We start from the raw sequence: 18,929 nt of genomic DNA, 5'->3' as shown, positions 1-18,929 counted from the left end.
ATTTTTCAAATCTATCAGAATAAATTAATTTTTTATAATCATTGAAAAAAGAATATAAGAAATATATGTTAAACTGTTAAACGGATTAAAATAATTTTCAATTATTTTTTACACGGCCTGATTTATGCCGAAGTTATAACATCGATGTTATAACTTCGGCGTAAATCGAGCCGGGTAAACGTAGTCATTGTCTTAAAATGAGGTAGTAAAATTATTTTGATGATACTATAAGGATAGAGAAAATTGTTCTGGAATTTAGTTGCGCAATGTTTACGTTATTGCTTGTTCAAGCGAGGTATATATTTTATTACAACTCGCAAACTTCCTATCAGAATGATAATCACGGCGCGCGGCGTCAATAAAGTATCACTGAGGCTACTGTTGTTATTATTATCATTAATCATCATTGTTATTATTTATATTATTATTTCAAATATAAAAACAACCGAGCTATTGTTTTTTTCCAGTTTACATCAGAACCGGTTTGCATTTCTAGAAAACAAGAAAAAAACAATGCTAGTTCTGGCAGTATATATATTTGAACAGTACATATATATATATTTGACAGTACATATATATACATCTGGCAGTACATATATATATATTTGAACACAGCCCAAGTCACTTGTCATCCAAGAGAAGCAATATGACCGTTGTGCTGGTGTCTTTAATTCTCGGAGCGCTTATAGCCCTCTATTTCTACTTGACGCGAAATTACAAATACTGGCAAAACCGTGGTGTTCCGTGCATGGATGGACCCTTGCCGGGGTTCGGACACATGCTGTTGGTAATCTGCATGAAGACAAACCTCGGCGATTTCTGTTACAATATCTACAAAAATAACAAGGGTCGCAGCATGATCGGGATTTACCAGCTTACGTCGCCGTCGTTGATGATTATCGAGCCGGAGTTAGTGAAAATGGTGCTGAAAACCAATTTCTCCAGTTTCTCTGAAAACACCATCAATATTGACTATGAAGTGGATCCGCTCGCGTCATATCATCCCTTCGTTCTTTCCGGCGAGAAGTGGCAAAACAGCAGAAAACGCTTGACCTGGGCATTTTCCAATACGCGACTGAAGATCCTGCTAAAAAGCGTCAAACAGGTGTGCGCGACGTTAGAAAAATATATCGATGGAAAGCTGAGCAACGTCACGAAGACGGAGTTTGAACTAAAATCCTTGTTCTCCAGATACACCGCTCAAGTAGTAGCCGCCGCTGGTTTCGGCGTAGATGGACACTGCTTCGATGACGAGAAAAAAGAGATGTCTTTCCGAGAAATCGGAGAATCTATTTTTAAGCCGTCCACACGAAATAAAATTATGTTCGCTCTCGTGTTCCTTATTCCATCGTTAAACAAAATCATTAAAATGAGAGTCATTTCAAAGCGCGTCGAACATTTCTTCAGGACGTTGGTTGCAGATCTCATGGAGCAAAGAAGAAGGGATGGAATACCCAGGGCTGATTTTCTCCATTTAATGGCCGAACGGGAACGGGCGGAGGGCGATAAATTCGACACTGAAATGCTCACGGGACAAGCGATGTCGTTCTTCATCGGTGGCTACGAGACCTCCACTGTTATGAGTTTCATCGGCTTCCATCTGGCCAGTCATCCTAAAATACAGGAGAAATTACGCGAAGAGGTGGTGACCGTGCTTGACAGATACGACGGTGAAATCACTTATGAAGGTTTAAAGGAGATGACATACATGGACCAAGTTTTCAACGAATCGATGAGAATAGTACCTGCAGGAGTACTTATGAAGAAACGATGCACGCAGGAAACCGAATTGAAAGGCTCGGATGGAGTTGTCTGTCGCGTGCAAACCGGAACGGAGGTCCTGATACCGGTTCAAGCTTTGCAAAACGATCCGCAATACTGGGAAAATCCTGATGAGTACAATCCTGAAAGATTCAACCCGGACAGAAAACGCAGCATCGAGACATTCGCCTTTCTTCCCTTTAGCGAAGGTCCGCGATTTTGCGTGGGGATGAGAATGGCTCAGCTACAGATGAAGGCAGGTCTGGCTATAATTCTGAGAAAATATAGCATGGAACTATCCCCAAGAACGCAAATACCTTTAAAGATGATTCCTGGAGCCATTTTATCAACACCAAAAGGTGGTCTGTGGGTTTATTTTCGGCATCTTTAAACACGAATATCTTCTTTCAAATTTTTTCCGAGCTTTTAGCTTAGAAACTTATGAATGATTTCCTTATGTACGAAGAAAAAATTTCTGTCTTTACAAAAAATATAATTCTCTTCAAATTTTATCAGCTTTCATGATTGTTATTTTTTTAATACAAAAATAGAAAAGATACTTGTAATTATATGTTTGTTTGTAATGCAAATTCTTATGCAAATATTATAAGCTCTTAATTTAGCAAGAAAATAAGTAAAATTTAACTATAATGTTTAGTTTCTTTGTATATTTATACAAAAATAAGAGATTAGAATATTTGAAATTATATTATTCTTTATAAAATGCGTTTTATATAAATGTGTGATTATATAGTTTTCAATATAGTATGAAAGTCAGAATATAGTCATCTTTACTTTGTCTTTATATAAGAATAAACAGATAAAATACTTGAAATCTTGCAATTCTTTATAGAACGTTTTTTTGTATGAATTACGTTATTGTAATAAGATCTATAAATTTCTGAATTTAACATTTTTTTGAATTGTTTAATTGTTAAAAATATATTCATAATAAATCAAGTCTGAGCTACGACTAATTGTCAATTACTTAGTTAAAAATTGCACATGCAGATATCTCCATCACTATCATAATATCTATACTTTAGAATGCAACATATTCTAAAGACCGAGAAAAATATGAAAAATTGCACGTCCAAATACGGAAATCATTTTGAAAATATTATTTTAAATATTTTAAAATAATAAAAGATACACATGCATTTTTCGCACGCTGTGTTACAAAACTGAGGCGCGCCATTTGCGCTTCGGATCAATTTCAAGGTTAAGAAATACATGAATAGATAGCGAATAAATCACTTACCCATCGGTGCTCCATCATCACTCGATGCCTCCCAGATCTGCTTTCTCTGCTCCTCCTCCTTCTCTTCATCCTCCTGCTCTCAAAGTCCCATGTCCCATCCGTGTTGATCTTTGACGGCACTCGCACAAACGCACTCGACCTCGTACTTATTATTCGCCAGAATGACAATCGTGTTGTCGCAGCTGAAGATGACGCAAGGAAGATGGATCGCAGGAAGCAACGATCCGTTCGACAAAAATTAATTAAGCGTCCCACGCGTCACACGTCCCTATTCCCGAACGAATCCTGCGCGACGCGGACGCGACAGCGACAGGAACAATTGTGAAGTCACGCGTCACGCGGCCAACTTCACGTTAATCCGTTTAATCTCCCGCGTGACAACGTAAGTCGATGTAATGGCTAATTAATAGGAAGTCGCGATTTGATATTGTGTAATTGTGCGATATATTTGCGAATTACTTTTGCATAAATCCCACGCGAGGTGAATGTATTATTATCGAATTATTAAACTGCGTATCGATATACGGTCTTCCAGTTTTCGTTTGAATTATTCGTCGATTCCGGAAACGGCCGGCAAGTTAAATTCAAAAAACGCGAGAAATATACTTGATATAAAATCTTAATCAAGTACAATATTAATTATCTTTTAGCCTTTTGATTCGTATTTTAAATGCACAAATTGCTTGCACATGCAGTGTTGCCTCGATTTGTGAACAATTTACCGAACATTAATACCGGGAACTAATTAATTATTAATTCGTTTCGATATGTACAATATAAATTTCGCATTTGTCGTAAACAGGCTAACTATGATCCCGCGCGTATTATTCGCCATTTGTTATTAAAAGATATTTAGCGTGAAAATAATTTGCGCGTATGTCAAGCAACTATATAAAATATCTGAAGTGTTATTATCTAACGATGATACCTTTCGACGATGATACGATAAAGTTATTGCGTTATATGTAACGATAACTACGATTTGTTGTGAACTTTAAGACATTTTTCTTCGTAAAGTAGCTCACTAATTAAACTGATAGAAACGCGTGAAAGATAATGTCATTGAATACGTCAATTGAAATTTCTATACTATAGAACACATAGATACAAGAGTTTTTATAGAACAATACTGCATTACATTTAGTTTTCATAATTTATATTTTTAAATTTTAAATATAATATAAAAATTAGACTCATCACCATTTTGTACACAATGAGCGACAATTTATGTAACAACGATTAAAATACAGTTACATTCAACATATAAAGCGATAGTAAAAACTATATCGACACACTGATAAAGATTTAATCTTGTTTTAGATCAACAATTATTTATACTACAATTAACAAGATCTCTCTCTCAAACGCGTTTTTTTTTTAATTAACATTATACACAAGTTACCTGCTTTAATAATAAAAATAATACCTAGAAATATAACAGAAAGTATACAAGTTAAATTTCAAAAGGGAGGTATCGCTACCACTCCAGGTCCTTCATAGCCGTCTGATAAGTGGGACTGTGATCAGAGTAGAACTGCGAGTACCAACGACGGTATGCGAGAATGGCACGGTCCTCGCGCACCAGGATCGGTTGCCGCTCATATTTCTTGTAATTCCAGATCATGATGTCGCGCTGGAACATCACGCACTCACCCAGAAAGACCAGATTGGCGTACGGTGCCAACAGGGGCGGCGAAAAGATCTGATGGGTCACCCGTTGCAGCAGCGGCTCGATCGGCGTTACTGTTTGCAGGATGCACATAGGTCCGAACGACGTGTCGATCATCAGCTCGACGTAACTAGGCCCGATCTGCTCGATGACCACGTTGATCTCCATCACGTTGAAGCGCTCCAGCAGGATCAACTTGTGGCACATGTGCAGGCCGGCTTTGTGCTTCTCCCTTCTGCCGAAGCCGTTCTCCGCGACTGCGAGATGACGATCCCCGTTGCCGCTCTCGATCCGATGGATCGACGCACCGTTCAAGTTGACACGCATCTTCGCTGTTTCTGCATCCGCGTTTGCGTCCTCGTCTGTCTGGTTGTCATACGAACAGTGCGGCTGCCATCCCCTGTTAGTGATCCACAAATGTCGAGCCAGCCAGGACAAGTTGCCGGAGAGGAATATACCCGGGCCGTGTACCGCGTCCAGATGCGCAGGATCAGCCCCGTTCTCAGCTATATCCTAATGCACAGATCAACAGGTATTAAGTTTACTGTCCATTTGAAAGAACTTCCGAGGAAAAAGAATAAAAGAATAAAATAAAAAAGGAGTGAAGTAAAAGAGAGTAAGTCTCTCTCTCTCAATCTTTCTCTAATATTTTTTTCTTCAGTCCATGATTCTGGAGAGTGATTCTTGACAGCACTCTCGAGTGAGTAAACACTAATGATTAATTTAATTCACCTATGTTTTGTAACGTCTTATGAACTATAACTGTTTTCTTTCTTTCTTAGTTTCTACGAGTGGCTTTTGCGTGATAAAGTGTACACATCTATTATATCAGAGAATTGAATGCGCGACAAACCTGTATGTGGCAGTTAATGAGGAACTCATTACGACCTTGGTAGCGCCATGTCCCGTTGGAAATGAATGTGTGCGGCTGGGGTTGCCAGTCAGGCTCAACTGATTCGGAGTGATACCAGACGAAGATGTGGTGATTTACTTCGCAGGACTTCCAGACTTTTGCTCGAGCGATGTGTGGCACTGTGCAAAAAAAGCAAACGACTAAATAGAGGAATAATAAATGCATCGATAGATAATTTCTATAGCTTTTCGAATTTCATGATTAAGTGATATAAATATATTCTTTCATAATTAAATATATATTATTGTATTACAATTATTACATAGATAAATTAAAGCAAAGCTATTTACGTTAAACAGAGTGTTTCGTTAATCATAGGACTCGCTTTGAAAATAGATTCAAAAGACAGTTCATATAAGTTCATATAACGTAACTGACGTTTTTTAATTATGAATATTTTTTATGATCCATATCGACTCGCAGTTCGTACGACTAATTTAATTGTTTCTTGTCAAATTTATATATCATGTACGAAATGAAGAAAACTATAAAACATCATGGCATAATATTTAAAGAATATTCGGCAAGAGTATATATAAATAATATAGAAGCAAGTATAAGAATTGCGAATAACTAGGCCAGCAAGCGATGTATATCAAGACGATCTACCAAGGACCCCCCGAAATTATACGCAAATATTTGTATGTTAAAATGCATAAACAGGTATTTCGATGCAGGAATGTGGTTCGAGGGTGTAAAAAACATCCAGTCCGAACATCTTAGCCGATATAGCATACAGAAACTATGGGAAAAAAAGGGTAAATAGATATCGCCTGAAACGATATTATGTAGAACTTGATTAATACCCTTTTCAGTATAAGGTATGCTCTCGCAGTAGCCATCCTCTCCGCGAAACTTCCAGCTATGAAAGGGACACTCCAGGCAATCTCCCTTGACACGGCCACCCTCTGCCATATTTGCCCCTAAATGCGGGCAATACGCGTCTAAAATGTTGACTACGCCTCTTTCGGTTCTTTAAGAAATTCGTAAAACGTTATGTGATAAATATACAGGGTGTCTTATCCCAAAAGTTCCAAGGTATATCTTAAAATGTATGAAAGAAGTGAGGGAAACTTTAATTCGAAGGAAATTCCGCACCCTAACGTACCTGAACACCGCGAAATTTTCACCGAGAGCAGACACGTGTTTCACCTGACCTCTTTTTATCTCCGAGCTCTCGAGTAGGGCGAACCATCCGTTCGGATAGACTGGCGGTAGTTTACCTACCTTCCGATTTTTACTAGCCGTATAAACGCTGCCGGTCTGCCGCGTTTTACTCTCACTTCTCAAATCCTTTAACAAATACCAATTTATAATCTTAGAACACTTTGCAGGGAAAACACAGAATCGGATAAATCCACTTGGTCGACACTCACTTTCACCCAGTTAAACTTGAAGAAATACGCAAAGTAGATTAGAAGAACCAGCGACCAGATGACTGTGATCCAGATGACCAATTCCAACATTGTCACTCTTATCCCGTTCTCTCGATTTTCCTTCAGCTTCCTTATTTCGACGTGCCAATAGACACGTGTCCTCGCGAGTCCTCGCTCCGTTCAATTGCACAGTGAGAATGCAATGTATACAGGAGTGATCGCGCGCTCTCGTTGCAGGAGAGATAAACAAGAATGTGCAAAAGCAAAACGGCCAGAAACGACGACGAGGACGGGAGTTAGAAAGACGGGAAGAAAAAGAGTTAGACGGGTTGGAAGAGGGTGAAGGATGGGAGAGAGCGAGGAAACTACTGGGCGAAGAAGACGACGCGCGCGTTCGCCGGTAGCCGGGACAAAAAAGGGCAAGGAGGACTCCTGACGAGAAGGGACAGGACAAGGACAAGGGCGACAGTGTGTGGCGAACGAGATGACGAGAGGGAGAGAGGGAGAGAGAGATCGGGAGGAGAGCGCGATGATGAACGTTCGGTATATTTTAGTTAGTATATAAACGCACGTGTGTGTGCATCAGCGATGCGTATGCAAGACCTATAGCCGAAGGGCTAAGGGACGGGCCGGTTGTAGAAGATTGGAGAACGGGGGCAAACCCGGGGGATACGACAGAAAGAGGAACGGAGAACGCGCGTCGCAAGTAGGGCAGGAAGAAAAAGAAAAGAAGGTAAAATAAGGGCTTGCTACTAGAAAAGGCGCTCTAGCTCGGAAAAGGAGAGACCGTCCGGAACTTGTAAGGGTTTTCGGGCAACTGAAACACACGTGAGGTCCATCTACGGCTTATATATGCCGACCGTACCCTGCCGATCGTTTCTATCAAAATGCCGTGTTTTTTTCCCAAGTTGCCCTGTCGCTCGTCGCCGATCGACTCGGTCCCGCGTCGCGTCACGTAAACGGTTACCCGATTATGTATGCCCGGCCACGGAGACGCGGACAAGCGAACGAGCAGCTTATATATCGTGCCACCTATATCACCGGATCTAAAACCGCCGCGACTCCTCTTCTTCTCCACCTTCTCCACCTCCTTCTTCCTTACTCCTTCATCGTCCTCTTCGTCTCGACTGACCGGCCGGTGTGCCTCCCTTTATCGAGACTGTATATCGATCGCGATGCCACCAGCTCGCCGATGTATCCGTTCGTCCGTTCGTTCATCCGTTTAGCATATCGATTCCAGCGGAGAGAATGTCGCAAGGATTCGCATTTATATTCTGATGTTTTCCTGCCGTCATACACGATCATGTTGCCAAGACGAACGTGCTCCTCTTCTTGTCCCGGCAGAAAAAAGACTATTCCTCTTCTTCCGGTTCGTCTCTCGTTATTTTGTCATTGAACGCTATCGAACGGCGATCGACGTCAATAGACCTGTTCGTTTTAGCTGAACTTATTGCACGATTCATCTTTCTCTTTTTCTTTTTTCATGTTGAAGAGAAAAGGAGAAAAGATGAACTGTGCAAGAAGTTCGGCTAAAACGAACAAGCCTACTGAAGCTCTCCTCTCAGTCCCTCCTTAAGTTCCGACCTCCAAAATCCTTACGTCGCAAAATTCAGCTTCGTTTTTCAAACATCATCCAAAGGGTATCGTATGAATGCAACGGAAGATTGCGCTTGTTCATCGAAGCGAAATATGAGTCGGGGCATCGGGTCGTATAAAAAAAGCACTGGTCACTAATGCATCCAAAGACAGAGGTAAAAGCTTTAATGGAAAAACCTGAAGCAAGAAGCGTATGTATAAATTATTAATCAGATCTTGTCCTAACGGAATTGCAAGCGATTCAACATGTAAATTATATGCGATTACTCATACGAGACTGCACTTTTGCGTTTCATGCCTCTGCTTTAGAACAAGAGTAAATACTTCGTGTTATATTTTTCGTTGCTCTGCATTTCTATAAAGGATCCGTCAGCTTCATTTTTTCATCAAACTGGTACATTCCTTCTTCTATCGGATAAAAATGTAAGTAGAAGAGAAAATTGACCTGCGAGCATTCTCGAATTGAGAGTAAAATGTCTCTGACAGATCGAGGGATATAGACGGTCGGAAATCCGTTTTTGTAATTTAAAAATCTGTGTCGGGTTACTGGCCGTTATCTTAAACATTCTGGGTAAGCGTAAACACACCGTGGTCAGCCGAGGTAATGTGAGATGTGGTGTAACGCTTAACATCTCCGATGCACACGAGAACAAATTAATTATTCAAACGTGTAGCGAGACGAAGAAACGATCTCTACTGAGAGATCAGCGGTGCCGATAAGCGGCCCTTTTAAACGGCGCGTTTTCCCATTTATCAAGATTTCTCTCTCTTTCTCTCTCTCTCCCTTTCTTCCTTTTTCTCTCTCTCTCTCTCTCTCTCTCTCTCTTTCCCTGTCACTCTTCTTTTCTGTCTGCCTTCCTTCCAGGTCCAAAATTCTAATGCTCGCCGCCGTCGCCGCGCCGGTCCGGAGGCGCGTAATATTATTCGGTGAGACGCCAATAATGAGGATCGTTTGCGATCGCTTCTATGCTCTATTCGCTCGCGTCGATCGAAAATGAGCAGGACGAAGACAGCTAACACGTGCCATACTGCGTGGCAACGATCAAAATGTTTAAGCAATGCGTCAGCTCGAAAGTGCTTAACCACCGATTTTTGTGCGGCAGAGAATACGCAAGCGATCATCTTTCAGCTTTCAGCCGGTACCCGCGGAAACGCACTTCACGCGCGAGTAAGCCGCATTGCCTTCACCGGAACAATTTGAGGATCTATAAAAAATCCGAGGACAATTCAGATCAAGGCAGAGAAGCTGCTTTAAATTAGTCGCGTCTGACGTTTAAGAAACATCAAAATATTAATTACTTGTACATTGATAGCTAACACAAAAAATCATCACTTTATATATTCTTGCACGCAGAATGGCAATTAGGCAAGGATAATTTCAGGCAGGAGAAACTCCCCTTTGTAAACATTTATTTGTTGATATTAACTTATAATTAATAAATGACAATATGATCGACTGCATCGATTATTTCAATTCAATTTTAAATTTAACTCAATAAAATTGATTTTAAAAAATTAATTTAATTAATTTTAAATTTTACCTAGCATCCGCCGATACTATTATTCGCAAGCTATCCTACACTGCTAATTCTCGACAATCATCAGCCATTGTTAATTGTCACTTTGCGTTACGTTGGTTCGAGAGGAGCACTGTAATTTAATTATCATATATTTATCTCAATAATTGATCTGTTTTCTATTGCTGAACTGGGCGCACTAGTTCAGAGTTTATCTTTTTCCTTCCAATGTGGAGTAAAAAAGATAAACTCTGAACTAGTGCAGCCTGCAGTTCAGCTATAGAAAACAGACCCATTATAGTCACATATAGTGCTGCGTTTGGAAACGTCACCCGAGTGTACACGAGTATACTCCCTTCTCTTTCTATCTCAGCGAGTTAGAAGGAGAAGGTAATATACCCGGGTGACGTTTCCGAAGGCAGCCAATATATTATCAGATATTATTAAGATAACAGACGAAAAATACCTCTTTAAATTTGCGATAATCAAGTATTGCGTCTCTGTTTCCATCCTTGATGAATAGCTTTGATATAACATTCTCTTCGACACTGTTTTCCTTCTCGTAGGAGGTAGTGCGACCCATGTCTTTCCGTTCTTATCGTCTGCGCTCATTCGAAGAGACACCGACTACCATAATATTCCCTGAGATGGCATTAAGACAAAAATACCAACGGCAACGAATTGCTGGCCGCTGGTTCCGATAATTAAAGCAACCACGATTTAACAGTGATTAACTTAATCGCGGCGATTAACTCAACAACCAGCTTTAAATAAAAATTACGCAATTCGTTGTTCCTAACCTATTTTCTCTTAACCTATGTTAAACAATGAAAAAGTTAATTATTCCATTAATTACAAATTAATCCGTGCTAAGAAAATAAATGTTGTTTGGTATTAATTACTGACGTGATTGCCGTTTGGATGGAGAAGAAAAACCGCCCTATTGTCTCCAATCAAACAACACGTCTCCATTGCTGGATGGCGGATTGCCGCCCCATCGACCTTTCCCGCCCCATGAGAACGGCGCTTTAGAGCACTTTAGAACGGAGCCGCGGAGAGGATCCCGGATCCCGGTCGGCGGCCATTCCGAATCCAGTCCAGGATTCCCGCACTCGTCTTCCCATCTATGTCTGAAACGGACAACCCGCGACGGACGTTACCGTCGAAGCAAAGTTGATATAGCGTACTCGCGAGCGAAATCTTTAATTTTGATAGAACGACCTTTACGAGAGGGACGCGCGAAGCGCTTGCCACGGGCACAGAGTCTCAGTCGGGGAACGTGTTTATTTCGACGTCGAGAAGCAAGGCCTCAGGATGGGTGTGCCGAAATTCTTCCGATACATAAGCGAGAGATACCCCTGCCTCAGCGAGGTCGTGAAGGAACATCAGGTATTTAACGGGAGGGAGAGGGAGAGACAGAGGGAAGAGAGAAAAAAAGCAATACAAATCCTCGGGCGACGGGGCCCCTTTTCCCTTCGCCCTACCATGCTCCTTCGTCATTTCCTTTTTTCCTTATTGCGCGCAAAACAAGATTTGCCTTCTCTTCAACGTTTCAGTAAAAAGATAAAACTATTTTTTTTTATAATCCCCCTCCCCCCTCATCCTAATGCAGTAATCACAGTCATTGACATTACTTCCCTTTCTTTTTAGATACCGGAATTCGATTATTTATATTTGGACATGAACGGTATCATACATACATGTTCCCATCCGAACGACGACGTCTGCTTCCGCATCACCGAGGAGATGATTTTTAAGAATATATTTCACTACATAGAGGTGCTATTCAACATGATCCGCCCGCAAAAGTTGTTCTTCATGGCGATCGACGGCGTCGCGCCTAGAGCCAAGATAAATCAGCAGAGGGGCCGGCGTTTCAGAGCCGCCAAGGATGTCGAGGTGCAAGAGGCTAGAGCCAAGTCCAAGGGTATCCCGATACCCACCGAGAAGAGATTCGACTCAAATTGCATAACCCCGGGAACGCTCTTTATGGCTAAACTGGGCGAGCAGCTCAAACATTTTGTCGAACATAAGATTTCCACTGATGATGCATGGAAAAAGTGTAGGATACTGTTCAGCGGGTCTGAGGTAATCTTCCGATAATGTAACATAAGAGAGACAAATATAATTTGCCCTCTTCACAGAAATAACGCAGGACTGAGATACTTGTTGTTCAATAGAATATAACGTATTGAATCTGTTTTAGGTCCCCGGAGAGGGAGAGCATAAAATTATGGATTACATAAGGTACATGAAGGCGAGCAAGGATTACGACTGTAACTCTAGGCATTGTTTATACGGTTTGGATGCCGATTTAATAATGTTGGGTCTCTGTTCACACGAGCCAAACTTCTCTCTTTTGAGAGAGGAAGTCAAGTTTGGTAAGCAGCAAGTGAAAATGACCCCCGAGGAGACAAAGTTTTGCCTTCTTCACTTGTCGCTTTTGCGAGAGTACATAGAGCACGAGTTTTCGTCGCTCAAGGATAAGCTATCCTTCACATTTGATATCGAGAAAATAATCGATGACTGGGTTTTGATGGGTTTTCTGGTAGGAAACGATTTTATTCCCCACCTGCCAAATTTACACATTGCCAACGGTGCACTGCCAATTCTGTACCGTGCATACATGGAAGTATTACCAACTCTAGAAGGTATGTCATCACTGTTATCAGTTATCTTTAGTTTATATCTTTATATAATTAAATAAATATGATATATTGTTTTGCTTCAGGTTACATAAATGAAGCGGGAACATTACAACTCGACCGTTTTGAAAAGTTTATGGAGAAACTTAGTCGTTTAGACGTAGAACAGTTTAACGAGCATTACGCCGATATAAAGTTTTTTGAAAATAAAACAGGTAGAAGGCCCAATGAATCTGAACGTCATGTATATAAAAAATCAGACGACAGCGAGAACGCATCTCCAAAGAAAACGCAAAATAAAGATTTAGATGCTCTTATTAAAAGTACTACGGAGATGGTACTTATTTAAATATTTTTTTATGATTGCTGTAGATAGCTGAATAAGTGAAAATTAATGCTTTGCAACACAGTCCTTAGGTAATTTTGACGATGATGATGATGTCTTTATAGAGTATAGAGATAATATGGATTTAATAATAGATGATGAATCCGATAGTGATATATACAATATGGAATTTGTACAACATAAGAAAGATTACTATATGAACAAGTTAGAATATGAGAACGTTGACGAGTGAGTAATTTATAGATACGTATAATTTTACACAAAATGTCTGACGTTAGTATTCCAATATTTTCACAAATATACTTTATTTAATTCCAGAGAAGTTTTACGTTCGCAGGCTGAGGGCTATGTGAGAGCGATACAGTGGAATTTGCATTATTATTATCACGGCTGTTGCAGCTGGTCGTGGTATTATCCGCATCATTACGCCCCGTATATTTCAGATATAAAAGACTTCAAGGATTTGAAGTTAGAATTCGAGTTGGGAGAGCCGTTCTTACCTTTTCAACAATTACTAGCTGTGTTACCGGCATTTAGCAAAGAACTGTTGCCAGAAGCATTTCAATCGCTATTGACAGAGGATTCTTCTCCCATTATCAATTATTATCCACATAATTTTAAAACTGATCTAAATGGAAAACGTCAGGAATGGGAAGCAGTTGTACTTATCCCATTCATTGATGAAAAACTGTTGTTGGCTGGTGAGTAATAATCCTCTTCTGTCTTGAAAATATCCATATTTGTGTGAAATAAGATTTAAATAAATTATATGTTTATTCGTCGATTGTAAGATGTAATTATAAGCACTAAGAACGAGCTTTGTTCGCTAGCCCCTTTATGAAAAAATTTAGATGTTCAATTAAAAAATTTTAAACTTTCTTTTAAAATACCAATATAAAAAATTTAAATTTCTCTCTACTTATCTGTGACAGCTATGCAGCCACACTTATCGAGATTGTCGACGGAAGAACAAGCAAGGAACAAACATGGGCCGATGTGTTCGTACTCGTATACTGACGAGATCCGAAGTGTTCATAAAGCAACCGTATACTTTCCAGAATTTGTCAGTCACGCTGAAGTAAAATTAATGAATCGCGATGACATTTTCGTTCCGAGAGAACAGTTGATTCGCGGATTGTCCCCAGGTTTTGATCTCGACGTTTATTATCCAGGATTTCCTATACTACGGCACTTGAATTATACAGCGCATTTGGACAAAGCGAAGGTACATATATTGGAATTCGATATTATTATGAATCTCAACAAGTTGTTATATAATTATCTTTGTTAGGTCAAAGTATTTCAACAACCTTCAGTCGGGGAAAATATGATTTTAAGCATAATATCGAAACCAACACCAAGTTTGACAACTTTAGCGTCGGAGCTATTAGGAAAGAGCGTATATGTGGAATGGCCGCATTTGAAGGAGGCCCTCGTAATTGGCGTAGCTGACTGCAACGTGAAATTCAGTTTAATCAATCAGTTAGACGGTTACAGTGACGCTAATCTAAAGAAAGAAGAGGTAAAGACCGCGTTAGCCGCGGAATGGAAGACGCACAAAAAACAAATCAAAGAAATGTAAGATGACATTATTAATGCTCTCATTTATGATAGAGTAATATTGAGAACGTAATATAATATTTTGGTGATATTTGCTTTTAGACATATGTCACGTCTTGGGATAGATATTGGCAATACGGATGTGTTGCTTTTTACTCGCTCATTTCTGGGTAGCAAATATATTTTTGGTGGTCAGGGAAAAGTTACAATCGAGAAACAGTGGAACGATTATCCTGCGGTTTACGCTTATCAGACTGTAGTCAGAGATATCTCCGTCTACAGCAAAAAATTGACAGTTTACGAAACTATGCATGATATTTTTATACCAGGAACCTTTTGTTTTATGTTGGGACGTCCTTATTACGGTGCGATGGGAGAGGTACAATCACATTGGATTTTTTCTTGTGTCATATTGGTTATTGAGATTAATGATTCTATATAATGATTCTAATTAAATTACTTTAAAATTTATTGGAACGGAATTTAGTTTCACTTAAAAAGATTTTATGAATCTACAGGTTATACAAAATAAGGATATTTCAAAGTCGCGCAGAATCAAAATTTCTATAAAATCCGTAAAGGAGCCAACATTCGACGCCATTAAACAAGCCTACACGCAACAGAAGACGCGATATATGCACGGCAGTATTGCCGCGCAACGTCTTGGAATAAGTAGTCATCTTTTAAGCAGAATCACTGGGACAATTTACGTCATACAACCAATGAAGGAGGAACTTACAAAATATAACCTCGGGTTGAACTTAAAGTTCAATAAAAGAAATGAAGAGGTAAGAAATATATACGAAAACAAATTTTATTCATTATATTAAATATGACTGATAAATGTTGCACATTCTTAATCATTTTCCGTTTTTAATCTATCGAAATTTTCGAAGGTGCCTGGTTATACCAGAAAGGAGAACAGCCAATGGTTGTATAGCACAAAAGCGATCGAACTGATTCGAAATTATATGACGAAATGTCCTATTTTGTTCGAACGTTTGGCCCACAATGTGACGAACGACATTTTCCAAGAGGGAGACCTCTTCAATACGGGGTACATTGCGTATTTTTTTATGTCACAAAATATGATATAATATATCATATCATGATATAATAATGCAACGTGAACATTATATAGATCGGATGAGCTGAAAGATACAGTTGCGTGGCTGAAAACAGAACTGCAAGGTTTGGACAGTCGCGTTTGCGGGATGGACGTCATCGAAACGGACCTGATAAAACAGATCGAAGAGGAAGTAGATAAATGCTTGAAGACTGAGGAGACCACGGCGAAAACAGTTTTTCTGCAAGTGAAGCCGCAGTTACTTTACAAGCCGGGTTTAAATTTGCGTAACGTGCCGCCCGATCCAAACTCCCAAAATCGTTTGTTCGATAGAATTCGCTGTATCAGAAGCGGCTTTAGCGTACCGCTCGGAGCTAAAGGCACTATCATAGGGATACGAAAGGGGAACACTCCGCTTGACACCATGTACGACGTTGTGTTCGATAAGCCTTTCATGGGTGAGAAATACATAACTTTCCGGAACTTCAAATATTAAGTGCCCTTGAACTTTTAGGAATATTTTTTGTTTACGTGTGCATTGCAGGCGGACTTACGCTAAACGGTTGCTCTCAATTTCGCGGTTATCGCTTGGCAGCTACGGATTTCATAAATATTAGTTTCGGCGAAAGAACGGAGCACGGAAATCCGAATGAATTGATGGAATGTCGAAAGCAAACAGCGAATTCCGCTTCTCCCAGCAAGAACGATCAATCGTCGAAGGTACCGTACCCGCCAATGCAGCTCGCTAAGAAGGGCCTTGAGAAATTAAATCGTGAGATTTGTTTGGGTATGGCGCAACACGGCATGATAGAATTGAGTCCGAAAACAATACCGTGTAAAGTATTACAACATCCTCAAAACGCGCCACCTAATCCTAATCAAGCATCCGAGTTTCAAGCGTTATGGAACGAATTGCATAAGATACAGGTAAATGTAGCGGTGTAGAGTTGCGAGGTTGTTTCACGAATCTTATAGATATTTTGCTACAATATTTGCTTTGATAGAAGCCGAATGGACCGCCGGAGAAAGTAGCATCCAGTCCAATGACGAAAGTCAAGCCATTTAGCAATAATATGCAATCGGTAAGCACTGAATATTGTACTTTTAAAATTCGATTTGTTTTATTGCTATATTTCTAAAGGATCGTTATATTACAGCCGCAAGATCCTAGCGCATTTTTGAAAGCTGTGTTGAAGATTCCTGACGTAAATCCGCAAACGAGTAAGCAAGAAAGTAAACAATCTACGTCGCAACCAGCGGGGACGCTTCAGAAAGCGACAGTTTCACAGAAAGCTGAAACTTTGAATCCTCCACCTTTGGTACAACAGTTGTTCGATGTATGCATTTATATTGTGTTAATTCATTTATATTGTGTTTGCATATAATAATTTTACATCTAAAGATATGTATGCGTTTGTTTAGCACGCTCGACGAACCGAACAGAAAAAGGAGAAAGTAAATCCGGTCTGGTATAGCTCGCAACTGTTAAGACATTTTTCGTATAACGGAGCTGGCATACCGAAATATAATTATATTGTCGACGAGAAGACAGGTTTAATTAGCGCCCACGTTATGTTGGAAAATGCAAAGGTTTTTAAAGGAGATCCTTGCACCACTCACGAGCAAGCCGCAGAAAGCGCTGCAAAAAAAGCATACAAGGTAATAATAAGTGTATAAAAAGTTTCCTTTTCGATCTTGATTATTTTATTAATGTGACGCTTATTGTTAGGCGTTAAATTTTAATAAGGCGTCAATGCACGATACGAAAATAGTGATGACGCCTCAATGGTTTAATACTCAACAAAATAACTGGATCCAAAATATCCGGCCTCCTATGATGGCTCCTATGGGCCCTCTGAAAATGCCGCCAGTCCCGCAGACTCTGCCTATGCAGCCTAACTTATTTTATCCAAAATGGAATCCAAAAATGCCACCGAATCCAGCGTTCGGACAAGTCGCATCGTATAGCCAAGTCATGCAGCAGCAAGTGAGACATCAAGGGCAACAGAAAGGTCCTCAGAACGGACCGAAGATGGAGATCAGAAATAGTACCGCGTTCGTTCCGTTACAAGCTCAGAAAAAGAGTAGAAACGCCAGCGTACAACAAGCCTCGAAAGAGCCGAATCCGAATACTAAAAAGAGCTCCAGTCCTAAAGCGCAGCAGAAACAAGAGGAAACGTTGCCCAAGGTTCGTAAATAAAAGTTAAGTCGTTTCTTTTTGTCGCATTGATATTTGTAATCGAATCGCCAATTTCTCTCACGCAGAAACAGAAGCCGGAAGTTGTAAATAAGGCCAGGGAGAAAACGTCGAGCGAACCGCAGAAACAACAATCGCAACAGCCGCAACAAAATGCGGGAAAATCGTCCAAACCCAGGAAATCACGCGTCGCCGCGAAATTCGGCGCACCACCCTTATCGAACGGTGGTGAACCCCCCCAGTGAAAAATCTGTTTTATCCTTGGGATGGGGTAGATCTTTGCAAATTATATGTAAATATAAGATAATTATATCGATCCATCCTTTCCCCGCCATCCGTTCGTTTTCTACATTTTTATAATAAAACCAAGCAGACCTTTTACTCCGAAATTTCCAACGGGCCAGTACATATTTCATTTCAAAGGCTTTATATTGACGCACCCATTTTTCGCATTTACATACGATCGCATGTCTGTGCACCAAATAATACTTAGAGATTCTTTCAAGTCAAATGTATATACACGCTGAACTTACATACGTAACGTATAATATAAAGAATATAAGTGAGAATGGTTTTATTTTGTATCGAATGACTGATTTTATATTTTTTGTTTCATTTTACAATGCATCGGTGTGTCATTTATACTAATAACTTTTTATTTCTTGATTTCGCGATATTCCATCAAGACAAATAAGTGTAATTTTTTAATTGTAAGAGGGTTGAAAATTATTTATCCAAATATATTTTAGGATATTAATAATATGTACACACAAAATTGGAAGTAGAACTAAATCATGAAGATTTTGGTAGATATATTAGGTGCTTTCCATATACATCAAAACTCAGCTAATTCTCACTTGTGACGCCGTTCTATCCTTTTTGGGAATTAATGAATAATAAAGACAGAATGACATCACAAGTGAGAATTATCTGAGTTTTCATGTAAATGGAAAGCAACTAATATTTATGATCTTTTTTTGTTTATAACATATTTTACTTTTTATTGTAAACATTGTAAAGTA

The 18,929-nt window shown here is 39.7% G+C and overlaps 3 protein-coding genes and 1 long non-coding RNA gene across 4 annotated transcripts; 2 read left to right on the top strand and 2 right to left on the bottom strand.

The window, feature by feature from the left end:
• The first annotated feature begins 646 nt into the window (after positions 1-646).
• Positions 647-2,152, top strand: LOC112468309 (cytochrome P450 6a2-like). Its single transcript, XM_025037430.1, has one exon. It carries the CDS (start codon positions 647-649, stop codon positions 2,150-2,152), a length of 1,506 nt encoding a protein of 501 aa, XP_024893198.1.
• Positions 2,153-4,220: 2,068 nt separating this feature from the next.
• Positions 4,221-7,689, bottom strand: LOC112468302 (cholesterol 7-desaturase-like). Its single transcript, XM_025037423.1, has 5 exons — positions 6,981-7,689; positions 6,713-6,897; positions 6,411-6,577; positions 5,545-5,723; positions 4,221-5,204 (listed from the first exon to the last, which is right to left on the bottom strand). The coding sequence occupies exons 1-5, from the start codon at positions 7,068-7,070 to the stop codon at positions 4,500-4,502; spliced, it is 1,326 nt and encodes a 441-aa protein (XP_024893191.1). The 5' UTR covers positions 7,071-7,689; the 3' UTR covers positions 4,221-4,499.
• Positions 7,690-8,349: 660 nt separating this feature from the next.
• Positions 8,350-11,068, bottom strand: LOC112468301. Its single transcript, XR_003042376.1, has 5 exons — positions 11,000-11,068; positions 10,560-10,908; positions 10,118-10,226; positions 8,580-9,781; positions 8,350-8,379 (listed from the first exon to the last, which is right to left on the bottom strand). It is a non-coding gene; the product is annotated as an uncharacterized LOC112468301 (long non-coding RNA).
• A 134-nt stretch (positions 11,069-11,202) lies between these two features.
• On the top strand, positions 11,203-18,814 carry LOC112468308 (5'-3' exoribonuclease 1-like). Its single transcript, XM_025037428.1, has 18 exons — positions 11,203-11,482; positions 11,744-12,181; positions 12,300-12,744; positions 12,825-13,075; positions 13,149-13,312; positions 13,403-13,785; positions 14,017-14,309; positions 14,376-14,662; positions 14,747-15,023; positions 15,163-15,432; positions 15,541-15,701; positions 15,786-16,168; positions 16,255-16,637; positions 16,715-16,792; positions 16,868-17,047; positions 17,133-17,369; positions 17,440-17,898; positions 17,976-18,814. The coding sequence occupies exons 1-18, from the start codon at positions 11,408-11,410 to the stop codon at positions 18,150-18,152; spliced, it is 4,941 nt and encodes a 1,646-aa protein (XP_024893196.1). The 5' UTR covers positions 11,203-11,407; the 3' UTR covers positions 18,153-18,814.
• Positions 18,815-18,929: the final 115 nt, after the last annotated feature.

The sequence above is a fragment of the Temnothorax curvispinosus genome, unplaced genomic scaffold, assembly GCF_003070985.1.
Source record: "Temnothorax curvispinosus isolate PA1 unplaced genomic scaffold, ASM307098v1 QBEX01018282.1, whole genome shotgun sequence".
Lineage (NCBI taxonomy): Eukaryota > Metazoa > Arthropoda > Insecta > Hymenoptera > Formicidae > Temnothorax > Temnothorax curvispinosus.
The sequence above is the reverse complement of the archived record's forward strand: the minus strand, read 5'-3'. Positions and strand labels throughout refer to the sequence as shown.

What these genes read in the sequence shown, in the direction of transcription:
- LOC112468309 (XM_025037430.1), top strand. Translation starts at nt 647, where the DNA reads ATGACCGTTGTGCTGGTGTCTTTAATTCTCGGAGCGCTTATAGCCCTC.
- LOC112468302 (XM_025037423.1), bottom strand. Translation starts at nt 7,070, where the DNA reads ATGTTGGAATTGGTCATCTGGATCACAGTCATCTGGTCGCTGGTTCTT. An exon ending in CATACCTTATACTGAAAAGG is followed by an intron (nt 5,724 to 6,410) that starts GTATTAATCAAG and finishes TTTTTTGCACAG; the next exon opens with TGCCACACATCGCTCGAGCA. An exon ending in TCATTAACTGCCACATACAG is followed by an intron (nt 5,205 to 5,544) that starts GTTTGTCGCGCA and finishes TCTGTGCATTAG; the next exon opens with GATATAGCTGAGAACGGGGC.
- LOC112468308 (XM_025037428.1), top strand. Translation starts at nt 11,408, where the DNA reads ATGGGTGTGCCGAAATTCTTCCGATACATAAGCGAGAGATACCCCTGC. An exon ending in AAAAAACAAATCAAAGAAAT is followed by an intron (nt 14,663 to 14,746) that starts GTAAGATGACAT and finishes ATTTGCTTTTAG; the next exon opens with ACATATGTCACGTCTTGGGA. An exon ending in TGGTACAACAGTTGTTCGAT is followed by an intron (nt 17,048 to 17,132) that starts GTATGCATTTAT and finishes GCGTTTGTTTAG; the next exon opens with CACGCTCGACGAACCGAACA.